Source organism: Typha angustifolia, chromosome 13, assembly GCF_048772165.1.
Source record: "Typha angustifolia cultivar Huaian chromosome 13, ASM4877216v1, whole genome shotgun sequence".
Taxonomy (NCBI): Eukaryota; Viridiplantae; Streptophyta; class Magnoliopsida; order Poales; family Typhaceae; genus Typha; species Typha angustifolia.
In genome coordinates, this window is record NC_133251.1 from 12785407 (window position 1) to 12801279 (window position 15873).

Consider the following 15873-nt stretch of genomic DNA (forward strand, 5'->3'; position numbering starts at 1 on the left):
TAAATTCTTGTGAGAAATCACTGTCACAATGTATCCTTTTAGTTTAAGGATGCCACTTCTTGTGGTTGGATCGTTGGTAAGAGCATTGTGATGGTAGCAAGGAAAAGATCTCATATAATCTGCCTTTAATACTTATCACTCTAAGGAAAAATTCATTAAATGTCAACCCCTATGTCATTGTCTGATAGGACTAAAACTCATCTTATGTTCCGCATTGACTAGTAGAGCTTAGTATCTGACTCTAAGCCTAGATTAAAAAGCACTATGGAAACCTAAAAAGTAGCAGACAGGCATAGAAGCATGAAAGAAATGCATTGTTAAGTCATAGTAGAACAATGATTAATAATGTAAAGGCTACCCGAAGTAACAAAGGAGTTTTGCAACCTCACTGGAACTGAATTGAAACTATAAGAATGAGATTGAGAAACAAGAATATAAAAATCAAATTATATGGAATGGAGGGGAATCCTTTAGGAACCTAAATGCTGATTCTAACAATCAAAGCTCACAAGACAAATGCATCAGTACAGACGAAATTTCATCAAGCATCGGACCATTGTCACGCCATTCTCAAAATCATCCGGTTGCAATTTATACCTACCACAAAGTGAAGCATTCTGCTTTCATGCACCACAAAAGAAAGGGCATGAAAGAACACAATGACAACATACAGAAGGGAAGAGAGAAAGATATAATGAGAATAGATGATAGAGAAAATTTACCATTTAATGGAACTGTACCTCAACGGAAATATTTTAAATTGTTCAAAGGAACACATCAAAAATTTGGTTCCCCTTCATCCTCACTGCTTCTCGTGATTTATAAACTATATTAATTAATTGGTTAGATAGCATCACCCAAATCAAACTAATGCAACACAGATTGGCTTTACCGGTACAAAACTGCCAATGTTTGTCCTTGAATAAGAAGGCGATGTGAACCAGGATGTGGACATGAAGAAGCTTTGATTCACTTTGTCATTGGTGCATCTTACTGCCATAATCTGATGCACTAGCTTTAAGCAATCAATCTTTCACTTGCTTTATAATAAATCATTTTCTGTACATAGAACAGCATGTATGCTTGCGACATCCTCACAGTATTCTCATCAACATGTGTTATCCAAGCATCATCACATTTATACCAGTGATTGTTAAGCCTGATATAAGTTATGTAATGGCCAGCATCCAATCTGCCACTATGAGTAATCACTGCAAATACTTCAAATTCTGATGATAGCTCAGTAGCTGCATCTGAATCATCACCATCAAAGGAAAATATACGATTACCGAATCTGCTTCTCAAGATAGAGGATGACAGGTAAGGTGCCATGTCAAGAGAAAATGGAAATTGCAAAAAGCGGTTGACCTTCTTTGACATTTTCTTGATTGATGAATGCTCAAATCTTTTAATGTGAAAGCAGGTAACTAACGGAAGCCTCCTAATGGACATCTGTTTCAGGGACTCTTGCCTTTCTTTACAGCGTTGGCAGAAGAATTTTTGTTCAGAATCCAATCTCTCAGGCCTCGTGAAGCGCTCCAAACATCTCATGAGTGTAGATACTCCACAACTTAGGCTCGGCAAGTCCTTCTCCCCATTGCGTAAATGTAACTTTGATGTAGTACCATTGATAGAATTTTGGCCAGAATCCAGGTCTAACGAGATGTCCACACATGGATCATATGTGGTGGATGTGAAACCACAAATTGTGCAAGTAACATCAGATCTCAAGATACCAGAAAATACCTTATGGGCAATGCAACAGCCTCCATGGCCTATTACCAGCATAAGCGCAAGAAGTTAGAAAAGAGAACATTCATAGGGGACTAATATTCTATTTATATAAAGAATTGCCTTAGACAATAAACATCAAAAGTTAAAACCATATTAGAAGTTATACAGAGTTCAAGACATTCAATTATGTACAAAATGGAAGACAAGAAATTACAAATCTATCGTTTCAGTGTATATATGAGGAAATAATTGTGTTACAAGGTATTCTCTAACCATACCACAATATATCACCAAGGAGCTTCCAACAAATAAAAGGTCATTCACCTGCTTAATGAAAAACAAGTGCAGGAATACGAAATAATTTAACTCAAATCAGATAAAGCTGACAAATGACCTCAGATCATCTGTCTAATAGTTTATCTGATGGAAAAATCATAATAAGATTTTATCATCTTCCAGAAATAATCTGTAGATCCTAGCAAACTGCAAAAAAGGGATCATAAGACAAGTTGGTGAGTTACCAACAGAAAAAGAAAACATCATCCACAAGATAGAAAAATGTAGCAACCTTAGAGCATATTGAGATGTGTGTGTGTATATATACATACATGCATACTTATGTATGGTGACTAGGCATGATTTATCAGAAAAATCCTTTCAGAAAAATTTGAACTTGTATATATATCCATGGTTTGGCCGAGAGCAGGTCCAAAAGCAATGCTGAAACTCACTCATTCAACGCTAAAACTAATCAGACTGTGTTGGTTTCAACCCTAGTTTCGAGCCACTAGGATGAAACCAATTCTTTTTGGTTGAAAAGTTTCCTTCTTCTTAGGGGTAAAAAATGAAACCGACTGAAACTGGAAGTTTGAAACTTCTATAATACAAAGACTCTGTTAACGATGCAGGTTAATTTTTCTGATAACAGTAGAAAATCCAAAAGTTAATAGGATCAGTCGGTAAGCTCAGTCACAAAGTATTCTCTGCTGGGCAGTTAAAATACACAAAGGATCTGCAAGCTAAACGAAATGGATTAGAAAGAGCAGACTACCTGCATTCTGTGATCTTTGTCGGTCTTCCACAATGTTTTCATGGATTCGATCAAGAATGGAGATGAAGAATTCGTGTGCATCCTGTTGCTCGTAGCTTGCAAGGTTTGTTGCATGCTGCCACCAACTGTAGAGCTATCCCGTTATCAGAAGCAGAGATCATATAAAGGTACATGATCATGTAACAAGAAACAAAACATACATAGTCCAATATAATTCATAAGACAACAAGGAATCCGGGATTATGCATTCTTCTCCAATTAAATGCAAAAATGTCAACTTGGAAATCACTGTAATGCAAATTTGCAGATCAATTCATAACATCAAACTGGAAATCGGTGATATGCAAATTAGTTGGTCTTTCCTCGCAGTATTAAAACTCATAATTGCATGTCAGAAAAGAAGAGTCATTGGAACAAAACTAGATAGGAACCAGAGATGTTTTCCCTAATGTACTAAGAGATCCGTAACATTACAGATTGGCTGACGACTCCATCAAACCTCTTGTGCATATAACAAGTTGTAGTTATTGAGGAATTCTACTTTCATTTGATGCAAGCACAATTCGTTAACTCCAAGACCATTGGTCACAATCATGAATTGTAACAAGATCCTACTAATGGAAGGCATGAGTTTGAAAATTGCTGATGTCAAATCAAGACATTAAAATTCTTGGGCTTTGATAGTTCCATCTACAGAGAAAAATGTAAGAAGAAACCCAAAGGCATCACCAAAACAAACCATGAAGATAGTTCCATATTCTGTAAATAATAATAAAACCTTGAATTTGACCAGTTTAGACATGGAATCCAACTGACAATAGCATTAATCTCAAATAAGTAAACAAAAGCCTAGTTATTTTTTCCCCATAAACAGAGGTTGAATTCTCTTACAAGCCAGCACTTAAAAAATGATAACTTCCCATAGAAGCAATAGAAACAAATTAAAGTTCGTTTAAGTCACTCAGTAGTACAGTAATTATTAACCTACCAAAAGATTAACGAAAGAGCTAAACTGACCTATAGAGGAACTTGGCAGGGCTATACGGAGAGCGGTCGCCGGAGAAGACAGCCGAGTACATGGCATCAAGGTCGCAAGCCAAGCAAATCCCTGCATTGTCACCACCCCCACCCCCATCAACAATCTTCTTCTTCTTCGTTCTCTGCTTACAAACCAATCGATTATGCCGATCGCTCAAGAAGTAGTTCCGCAATGGAGGCGCGTGGAGCAGCGCCTGCAGCACCGAGTTCATAAAACAAGTATTCCCCAAATTATTCAATCCCCTAAGCCCACATGGCGGCGATTCGATTGTGATCGGGCTGGATCCGTGACACACGGCAGCTTTCTCCGCTGGATCAGGCGACCAGGGGCGGAACTCGACCCGGCGGCGGCGCCTCTTTGCTCGCGGAGGAGCGGAGGAAGAGAAGGAGTGGGAGAGGAGGACGGCGGCGTCGAATTCGGCGTCATAGATCTGGTCGTGGCAGGCGCAGCAGAAGAGCTCGGCGCGGTGGACGTCGACGGCGATCTCGTGCCCGGAGGCAGCGTGTGAAGGAGCGTGGGTGGCACAGGACACAGCGGCGCAGGATAAGCAGGCATAGAGGCGAGAGGAGGAGGAAGAGGAGGAGCAAGGAGAGCAGATGGGGATCTCTAAGGGGTCACGTAGGATCTCCGCGCGGCCGAGAGGGAGGGGGCGGAGGCAGCGGCGGAGGTGGCGGAAGGATGCGGCGGAGCGATAGGCAGCGAGGTGGGAGCACGGCGGAGGAGCGGTGGATGCCGCGGAGGAGGAGGAGGTGGAGGTAGAGGTGGAAGAAGACATGGAGGCTCGTCGGGGATTTCGAGGCGGAGGTGGTGGGAGGAGGAGGAGGAGAAAGGAGGAGGAGGAAGGGTAAAAGAATGAATTAGATCCGGACCGGAGAGAAGAGGTTGAACCGGACCGGACTTAACCCGAGGTTCGATCGCTTTGATCGTTGTTGTGTCCCGATCGAGCCGAGAAGACTCGCTTTATTAATTAGTCTTTCTCTTTTTACAGATCACCATCAATATTGTCGGTTATCGTGAATAAGGCCAACTCATATTTAATTAGGTTAGATTTATTTTCCTAATTCGAATTATAACTCGGTATGAGAGTATCCCATATTCTCATGCGTCATTAATTTCTTCTTTTTGGTTCTTTTATTTTTTTGCAAATAAGCACCTCAAAAATACTTTACACTCATTATCAAAATTATCCTTCCTTCTTCATATTTGCGAATTGACCCCTTTTTTGCAATAAGATAAGGTACAGAGGCGATAAAACCACTTTTGCAAATCGACTACTCACTCCTTCAGCCAAATAAAAGCCCAGATAGGCAAATATAAATGCACAATGAACAAAACATGTATCTTTCGGGATATTTACACAAAATAAACCCCTCTAATTTTAAAATAGTATAAATAAACCCTTATGCACATCTCTTATATTATTATATAAATTATATATTTTTTATTATACAAAAAATATGCATCTAGTTTGAAAAATTAATATATCTTGAAACAAGAATAATCTAAGAAAATTATCTACATCATCAAGCATTTAAGACAAGTACCAGAAATCAAATAAAAATTGAGGGAAAAGAATTAATGAATCCTTTTATCTGAGGTCCTTTACAAAAACAACAAGAAAAGAAAAGAAAAGAAAGACGAACCAACTTATGTTCCTCCCGAACTTCACAAAATATTAGCGAAAGAGATAAGATCGTTGCATTAACGACCACTTCGACTTCCTAATTCAAGACCAAAAATTGACTGTGTACAAAGAATTCCAATATCATTGGATTTGATTCAAACTGCTACAAACCCAAAAAGCGCGAAACTCGATCTGAAAGGTTAGCTATGACAAACCCTGCAAATACCTGTAACAAGATAAAATATAGACCATGGAAAAGCATTAGCATATGATCTATTGAGAATATGAAAAGCTAAAAGAACTGCAAACAGACCAGGAGTACAAGGGGTGCTACTGTATAGATCTTTCCATGTCACTTGTTAGTAAACTACATCGGGAAATGGAAATTATAAATCTAACTGAACATGCAAGAACCAAATTAGATACCCATTTGAAAAGAATATGATTCACCACAGGAATCTGAAGAAGCAGTAGTTATCTAGTCAGCTACGTGGCTATCCTTTTTATGATCAAAGTTATTTAGTAATTCAAAATCAAGCCAGCATTAATTTGCAGTAAGCTGAACCTGCAAGAAGGAATAGGAAATGAACCTGAAATAGATCTTGCATCAAGAAAGTTGGGCACAAAAACTAATGGACTAGGAACCTAATTAGACACCCATTAGGACGGCACTAGATTCTCTCTATTATACTACCTGATTCATCACTTCATCACATGCAAATTCATTAGGTGCAGCTAATTAAATTTGAAACAGCCGCATTTTCTTGGATAAACATGAAATCAAACTTCCAGTCAGATGCTGCATACTGTTGGACAGTGAAATTCTCCAATATGGATTCGACAAAAAATAGTTGCCTCAGAAAATATTTCACTAATGATGGAATGAAAGGTATCCTTTTATCCTTTTATATACATTTAACTCTTAGGCTTCACAGCTACATTTGTTCAAGACTGCTGAATTGATGATATCAGCTAGTAGCCGGAAGTGCTAACCTCAAGAACTACATGCAGCCAACTGCAAGAAAAAAAGCAGACTATTTCCAGTATAAAGGGGATTTAGACAAGCTTGGAGGTCTTAATGATAAAGTTTATCTTGGAGATTTCAATCCTGAAGTATAGCTTCATGCATTATTTGCAAAGCATTGTTCCATCTCATATCAACATCTTGTGATTGATGCATAACAAATGAACCCTACATGAAGCTGACAAACAAGTAATAAAATGTATAACATAATAGAATCACCTGAGTTGAACCAAGAATGTATACTGCTGAATAGTGACGACCATGAATGACCATATCAGCAACCATGGCAAGAGGTATCGTAAGGGACATGCCTAAGGTGGCGACCAATGGAGTAGTCCAAACAACACAAAGAGCCCTGTGAGTCATACAACATCTTAATTAGATGAAATATTTGCATGAAACTGTAGATATTTGAATCTGTTTCATGCATACCAGAAGTAATCTGAGAGTACACTGCCAATAAAGCCATTAGCTAGCACTACTTCATCCATTTTAGCAGAGTGCGGTATTGTGAATTTGGGCTCGATCCCTAATGCAGTCAAGGGCCACACTGAAAGAAAGGGAGAAGTAAATCATATAGAGAGTTCATAAAACTAAGATTATGAAACATCTTGGCCCATTTATACTAGCATGTTTCCGAGTGGATCATATTATGCAATTGACTGGTGCTAAATGATATCTTTGAAATGGCTACACTATACTTGTATAAATAACTGGCTGAAGATTATCAAAGAAAACAGAGGTTTTCAGTCTTTTGGAGTTACTGTAAGGGGATACAATTTGTGTCTGTAAATGTTGCATCTTTGTACCTATTTGCTGGAAGAAAATAGGACAAATATGATCAGAGGGAGAGAAAATGGTCTGGGTAGCACTATATCTAACTAAAAGGGCAAGTTTCTGATGATATATTTTGTGCAGAGAGAACTTCATTTATTAGGAAAGTAGATCAGGATATCAAAGTGGGGGGCAAGGTGGATATACATATATCCCCTAAACTATCATGTGCTGTGGGAGCAAAATGTCAGTTTGTTGCATGTATGTATCTAGAGAATAAGTCACAATTCTCTGTGTCCAAATATTTTATTGCTTAACTATATCTCATTACCTAGAGGATCAATGCTTAGTATTGCTTCACTATATCTCATTGCCTAGACAACATGAAACTCATTCACAGAAGACCTTCAGACCTTTAAGAAGTGCATATATTCAGAACGAAAAATAATTTTGATAAATGAATTTCTGATTTACTTTGTATCTGTAAAACTGCAAAAGAACGAAAGTAGCACTGATTCTAGACCAATCAATTCTATATATGTGACAGAGTAGCACAGCATGTAAAGCTGCGATAAGAACAGCATTTCCTTCTAGAATCCATTCATGCCGTCCATGACATAGACATCAATCTCCAACTCGGAATACTAATATTCCTTATGCTATTTGATAGTATAATTAACAGCTGAGCACAGAAGAAGAATATAAAGTTTTAGAGCCTTACCAAGCCACCAGAGAGCTACAAGAGTGAAAAGTCCAACATATCCAAAAAGCTTTTGAACATCAACCCTTTCTCCTTCCTCTCCTGCTAATTTTTTGAGAAGCACTGCAATGAAATCAAAAGAAGTAATTAATGCTAAACAATCTACACAATGCGCTGACCTTATCTAAAGTAAGAAAAAAATGAATGCAACAGTAAAGGTGACGACCAACCAGTAAAAAGACCATATGACATCGCAGATAGAACACCAAAGAGATCGCCAACAAGAGTCCGCTTTCCATTCCTGCAGAATATATAATTGTTGCAGTCTTGCTGAAGTTTAAATTTCACAATTGCAAAAAGTAAAGCCGGTAGAGTACTTAGATATGATCAATGGAAAAAGAAGAAATATAAGTTCCACAAGAGAGCGTAAAATTGAACAGCTTCATTGTTGAATCATAAGCAACCATATCGATTAAAGAATTATTCCAAAGTTAGCAGAATAACAAAATATATATGCGACAAGCTTACCCAGAAGAGCTTAGCTCTGACTCATCTGATGCCCAAGTCTTGCCCATAGTTGTCATAGCAACACCAGCCATACTGACCAAAACTGCAATGATTTTTGCTGCATTTATGGAGTCCTGACCCAGAAGTACTCCGATAAAGAGAGTAAAGAGTCCTGAAGTTGAAGATAGTACAGTGGTACTTGCAACACTAGTTCTTGCAAGTGCTGCATTTGATAGATACTGCATCCATCCATCACAAGAGATAAGTAAGAAGTCATATCTTGTTCGACAACTAGAAGTTGCATAATTGAGATATTCATCAATGAATATTCTAACTTCATCATGCTTAAAACATCACCAAGAAAACAAAGACATAAAAACAGTCTATAAGGATCCTTTGACACATAAAGCTTACAATTACATATTTCAAAAAATCTAGCTGCAATAGGAATATTAAGCTTCAAATGTATAGGAACTTAACACAAAAGTATGAATAACAACTGATGAGAAAAGTTGGTCTAGAAATGCTAAAAAGTAATTACAACTGAAAAATGTGTAGAATGGACAGTATCTTTCAACAGCACTCTGACCTATGTATCCAGATGAGAAATACCAATTCACATAGGATAAACAAAATAACTTCTCTCAACTAAGAAAAAATCTATGCTAGGTATATAGATATGTGACATTAGAACCAAACCTCTGTGACAAACCATATGGGGGCAAGATAGAGCGCACATTTTGCAATTTCCCAAGTGGAAAGTGCCAGATTTTCTTTCAGTAGATTAGGAACATCCTCTTCTCGTGCAGAAAGGTCTGCTTCACTGTCTTTTTTAGTTAGAGGGGTCAGTGATTCCAATTCCAACATTTTCTGCACCTCGCTGTGCTTTAAAGGAGAGTCAATTCCAGAAGAAGTTTTGTTGATCAGTTTTGAAATGCCACGACTTCTAGAATTCCTTCTGAATAATACACACAACCAATCCTTTAGAAATGCTAAAGGCAGATAAACAACCATAAGTGAGGCTCCCAAATATGTCACTGCAAAGGGCTGTTTGTAGTCTGTGAATATACCCTGTACAATAGTTGTAAAGTTAGAGATTATTTGATAAATAACCGCAAATCTGCCAATATAGGAAAGAAATGAGCTCATGAAATTTTAATAATCTATTGAGCCAGTACAATTAAACATGGGCATGATTATGATGTTGAATATGTAAAAAGGTCTCTTATGATCAGTCAAAAGAAAAGAACCATGTACTACTTGGTGATCAATCGATACAGGCTGCCAACTATATTGATGGGTTTAGGAAGAGAGAGATACTTAGAGCTCTCTAACATATGAATCTTGTGCTTATCTCATTCCATAAATCAAGCCATGCTCAATATGGTTTGGTATTTATTTATCTAAGGTATAACTGTTCACTCATTACCCAATATTCATATGTAGTTTGGCTAGTGTTTAATGTAACAAATGTTGCACAAGCAAAGCAAATTATGATCTTAATTACGGGGGGCTAACTCATAAAACCTAACTATTCTTGAATTTAGAGGGAAAGAGTATCCTTTCTTTCCTTTTTTTTTTTTTCTCTTTGGTTCTTTTCTTTGTATTGTCAATGAAATAATACAAGGTCCAAACCTAGAATGAGTTTGGAGAGAAGAGAGGAAGGGAGGAGAGGATTTTGGTCAAAGGTATATTTGCTTGATTTTTGAAAAAGGGGGCCATATCCCTATTTATACAAAGTCACCATGTATCTAGATAAATAAATAATATATAAATCTAATGACTCTAATAGTTAATTATCTTTTTCTTCTTCAGATTTGCTCCTTCTTATCCTGTTGCCTTTATTAGAATCATCAACCTCTTGGCTTGACTTCTTTTTTCTTCTCAGACAGTTCTCTGTTTACGCTTTGCCTCTCCTCCTGTTTTGTCTTCCTCTTCCTGTTCTTCAGTGACACCATCTCCTTCTAATCTATTTGGTACTTCATATTTAATGCTTCAGGTGCAGTTTAAGGCTTCAAGCAGGACAAAGTCTTTGTAATGAAATAAGTGTAAAGAATTGATGAATATACTCTTTATCCAATATTTGAGTTCTTCCCCAGCTCTCTCTCTTATTTGTCAAATCAAGTATACCACAAAATCCAAATAAGGTTAAGTTACTAAGAAAACAGGTGATATTTAGCTAACATTTTCAGCTATCTATGCCATTATCATATACCCATTTCCAATGTATCACATGTAAAGTATAGCCAATATATATACCAAAAGTTATATGGTTTCGCATATACTATAGCAATATATTTATTTACTACCACTTTTCTATCGTGCCCTATACTCATTTTATACAATTATAATTTCATTATGCTAATACTGGGTCCATTCATATTGGCATGCAGCTTGGTGTTTTCAATTCATAATCAATCAAAACTGTCATATCTAATTCCTCCAAGATTCTAACTTGAAAACAATGCCATCAAAGAGTAACAGCATTAGTGCATGAAAAAACTTTGTACTGTTGCATTAGCATTTCAAGTTCCTTGAATTCTTAACTAACTCAAAGTTTTGAATTTTAGTTTAACAGATCATCTATTTCATAGTTTGGTTCCACGAATAAGCACTAACAAGGCAACTTAGTTAACCAAATTCCTTATAGTCTTCAAAGATAAACAAATAGGCAATACATTCAAAATAAGTATGACAGATATTATTCTTTCCTCGTTGCAACTTCTGGTGACAGATGACACTCACAACTACCAATTTCATCCTTCCAAAAGCTTCACAGTCATGAGTCACTTTCAACTCCCTTTACATTATTTCCCTATTTCCACTTATTGGCACCATTCCACACATCAAGAAAGCACCCTCAAAAGAATTGACAGAAATTTAACCTAAGATTGGTGACCTGACGACAGAGATCTTCAATTTCATGCTCATACAGGCAAGAAGCAAATCTTGAGAGTTCCTCAAACAAGGCAAGAATCCCATAAAACGATTGCTTCAGCTATAGCAAGACAAATTCATCTCTCACTAGATTCACCCCCTCTCCTGAATCTAAACAAATTACCATGGCAACTCTAAATTAATCGATGAGATGTATCAAAGTTCTAAGCTTTAAACATCAGGCTGTCACCCTCGGCACGATACAGCAAAAAAATTACAACCAAAATATCAAGATTTCAAGAAGGAAAAGAAAATAAAGAAAAACAACGCACCTGCGTGACCTCGGCGGAGGTGACCCAGATCACCACAACCGCCCCAATGAGGAGCAAGCCGACCTTATACCTCCAACTCATCTCCTCCACCGATCCAAGAAGACCCGAACCAAGAAACCCCACGAAAAATCTCCCCTCCCACAGAAGACGCCCCAGAACCCAAGATCACCGAGATCGCGCCGCGACCCACCGCCGACTCCTCCCGTCCCCTCGCCGAGATCCCATTTCTCTTCTCTCCAGAGAGAGGAGAAGGGTAGATGGGGAAAAAAAAAAAGGGTCACCTTTGAATCCTTTGATCAGAGGAATTCGGTAAAGAAAACGAAGAAATTTTACCGAGCAAGCAATCGGTTCGCTCGGGGTTTTCAAGAAATTGGACGTTTTCGGTAGCAGCTAATCAAAGCTCGCATCTTTTTTAATGCTGGGGGGAATTGGAATTGTCAATGCTAATTGATGCTAAGTTTTGCTGGAGAGCGATGGCATTGTTCTCCTATCAATGCCAACCTTTACGACTAGGATGTGGGAATGATGACAATGGATATGATATTAGATTGTTTCGTTGGGCCAACTTGGCTTGTTTGGAAATGGATTTGTTAATGATTTAATCCTCTTGGAGAGCTCCTCCTAATCAAGGAGTGGTGGAAGGTCAAACATCACCTAGTCTAAGTTAATGGAAATTTACTAACAAAAAAAGAAACACTTGAAAGAGTGTTTTATATTATGTGATGTTAGTCTCACTTAACTGATAGTTACCATATAAATAATGAGTAATATTTGACTATGTATGCATAGTTATCATAATAGCCTTTTAAGTAAGTTGACCTCATTCCATTTACTTTTTGAGCATCGTTGCCTCCTCTGTTAAAGGATTTTACTGTTTAGTTTTAAAAGTAATAGAATATTTCCTATATCATTAGTTATTATCGATTTAAAATTAATCCAGGGCGGTTTTCAGCAATGAAAATAAAAAATATAAAGATGAAATAATAATTAACTATATGATCATATAGAATGTTAATAAAAAGTATGGTGTAAACTTTAATATATATATATATATATATATATAAGTGAAGGAAAATAAATTTATTTTGTTTAAAAGTAGGTTTGTTAATTAAACTCCATGAATATGGCTCACAATAATGTTAGAGTCGGTACAACAGTGCTAACAAGGGTTGGTTTTAGGTGTGGGTCAATTTAATATAGGTCGATTCTATTCTATGTATGTCAACATATTAATTATATATATATATATATATATTTGATAACTCTAATTGCGCTCTCTATATTCTCATTTTAATGTGATTGGAGCCGTATTGTTACACATCAACGTTCTAATAACAATAGAAACAGCGTGTTAGATTAGGTGTCCAATTTGGCTAGTTTGTGAATCAATTTGTTGATATTTTAATTCCATTGGAGTTCTTATTCTAGTGATTAAGAATTGGGGGAAATTAGAAACTAAACAACTATAATTTTTTATAGGAGATGGAAAGGTATTCATTATGGAGAAAGTGCAACTTCATCTATAAAATTGAAGGAGAAACAGAAGGTTTTTAAGTCATCTACTATTAGGTCGGCTTTGGTAATCAAGGCAAGCCCCACATTGATAGAGAGGGTGTTTGGAAAACTAAGCATCCATTAATTCAAAGGGAAGGCAATGAAGGTGAGATTTTGGGTACTTTTTAAGACCTACTCATAAATTAATCTCTCTTCCTATCTATCTATGCTCAAAATGCATGTCCATTGATGCATCATCCATCTCACAAGTTAAACTGCTCATCTTCTATCATTCATTATAGGATCTAATATATATAATATAATAGGAAGAAAAAAAAGAGAGAGAGAGATTTATGAGAAATATCCCACCAAATGGTTATATGTCATTTTATTATCTTTGATGTTAGTTCTTGAGTTGAAGAGAGATAATTAAACCCTATAAATTATTAGTTATTTTTTTTAATTTTATTTTAACATATTGACTCTTTCGTTTATAAAAAATAATTCTAAATGCATCTTCGGTAACACGTCAGTATGTATCAATATATATATAAATGAGTATAAATTCAAAAGATCTTAGTGCAATTATTCCTTAAAAACAAACCTCAAATATTTACTTAAGTTAATCTACTTTGCTCTCATTATTTTAAAAAACATTAAAATAGGCTCTATTGGGTAGGTTAAATTAACTCAAGGAATTTCTGACATATTAAAAGTAAAATAAAATAAAGAGGCAGAATGAAAGGTATTAAAGAAACGGATAATTTCCCCAAATACACCTCTAAACTATTATTATTATTTTTGAAGGTTCATATAATTATTTTTTTATCTTAGTTTAAGGGGATATACATGAATACTCTTCTTAATTCAAGGGGATATATATAAGTAATGAAAAAGAATTATAATTCAGAGATCTAAGTAAAATTATTTCTTTATATTTTTAATAGTCAAAGTGCTTAGAGAATCCAAAGACGATAAGACTCCATGAGACCAAGCCATTGAATGTGCCTCGGGATCCAAAAAAGCTATGATATCCGAGAAGAACGAAAGCTGGAGACTTTGGAAGAAGGATTCACTTTTTTGGATCCCGAGAGGCTAAGGAGATCAAAATAAAGTATTTGATGCATTAAAGTGATGGTAAGCTGGTCAAGCAATTTGCATGCAGAGATGGAACCCTAGAGATATAAAAATATGATATTAAAGCTAAGTTGCATCGTAATTATACATTATTAGCTCATCAGTAAAATATCTAAAAAAGAGCTCATTTTTCCTCTAATTAAAATTCGCATATAATACCATACTTTTTTAATAAAATTATGTTTTACGCTCTATATTTTTACTATTTATCAATCGTGTCCTATAATTTGACGAATATGTGCAGAAAATATATTGGGTTAGATTTGAACTAATATCGTGAGAATATCTAATTAAGTAAAAATATTTTATTCATAAAATAACTAAAATATCCTTAGTGTGACTTGGTTGATGGTATTTTTATAATTCTTTTAGTACAGTATAAAATCACATTAGTTTTTCTCCTTCCTATTTTTCAGCATGTATCTTATTACTTATTATTTATCTACGGAGGAGGAGAAGATATATTTAAAGACATGATATATATTATTAATTTATTATCTAATATCTTAAACTTTGGGTTAACGGAATATCTAATAACACTGAGTCTTAATAGAACAAGGAGAAAAAATAATCAATCTTAAACAGTTTTCATATATACCTCTATGAATAAACTAGGGATATGCCACAATAATTTAACAGGATAAAATAGTGGTCTTAATCATCTATGCTATGATAGAAATGAACATTGCTAGAATCATAGTCACAATGGAACTTAGTCTCCACATTAAATATATGCATATAGACTAATTCTAATCATAACACACTTAATGTAATTGTCCTTACAAGAAATTCTACCATATCTGCATGGGGATTATATACCTGGACCACTTGAGCTAGAAGTTGACACCAATTTCTCTAGTATTTCATGAGTGCCAATAAATGTTTCCTAAAATTCGAAATTAATTTTCAAACTTTTATTTGGTATGGGATCTTTTAATATATTAGAGTTGTATACTTTTTATTATTTCAGAGAAGTGAAAACTTAATAGCGTCTTAGTTAAACCGGCAACGTTGGAATTTAAATAACGGTACACTTATTTAATATAAAACTCCTTTTAACTATTTGAATACTATGTCACTAGTATTTAAGAGTTGTACGCTTGTTTACACTTCAAGAAAAAGAATGACAGTGCATCTCAGCTCAAGTAATGTGTGAGTTCAAAGCAAAGTAGCAATCTGGACAATGACTTCCTTAGACTTTGCTCACAATAGAAGGTTGCTGAGTACTTGCTTACCATATAAATCTTACAAATTTATAAGTACAAAAAAGAAGAAGATGAACCTTTAAAAATTATATTTTCTTATTATATAACCAGAAGAATACTTGCTCAATGCATGCTGCTGCTCAGATTATCCAATATCATAGTGAAAAAGGCCAACAAAGTTAGAACTATGTACTCTATGTTTCATGCACTACAGGACTAGTGGTTGGTGAGGTAGTGATCAAGGAAAAGAATAACATCTATCTCCAGAGCAACTACTCCAAAGCTATAGATGTCTGACTCTTTACAAGAGCCTTTCCTGTTGCATTTTATTATAGGTACCACATCTGAAGTCATATATATTAGATACTCATAAGC

General features: G+C 35.8%; 2 protein-coding genes across 2 annotated transcripts; both read right to left on the bottom strand.

The window, feature by feature from the left end:
- Positions 1-562: 562 nt before the first annotated feature.
- On the bottom strand, positions 563-4753 carry LOC140775092 (ubiquitin C-terminal hydrolase 22-like). Its single transcript, XM_073118350.1, has 3 exons — positions 3803-4753; positions 2786-2910; positions 563-1775 (listed from the first exon to the last, which is right to left on the bottom strand). Exons 1-3 carry the CDS (start codon positions 4597-4599, stop codon positions 1018-1020), a joined length of 1680 nt encoding a protein of 559 aa, XP_072974451.1. The 5' UTR covers positions 4600-4753; the 3' UTR covers positions 563-1017.
- Positions 4754-5366: 613 nt separating this feature from the next.
- LOC140775024 (uncharacterized vacuolar membrane protein YML018C) lies at positions 5367-12195 on the bottom strand. The gene is made up of 8 exons (XM_073118244.1): positions 11663-12195; positions 9153-9524; positions 8475-8692; positions 8177-8247; positions 7968-8069; positions 6905-7022; positions 6692-6827; positions 5367-5674 (listed from the first exon to the last, which is right to left on the bottom strand). Exons 1-8 carry the CDS (start codon positions 11741-11743, stop codon positions 5612-5614), a joined length of 1161 nt encoding a protein of 386 aa, XP_072974345.1. The 5' UTR covers positions 11744-12195; the 3' UTR covers positions 5367-5611.
- Between the last annotated feature and the right edge of the window lie 3678 nt (positions 12196-15873).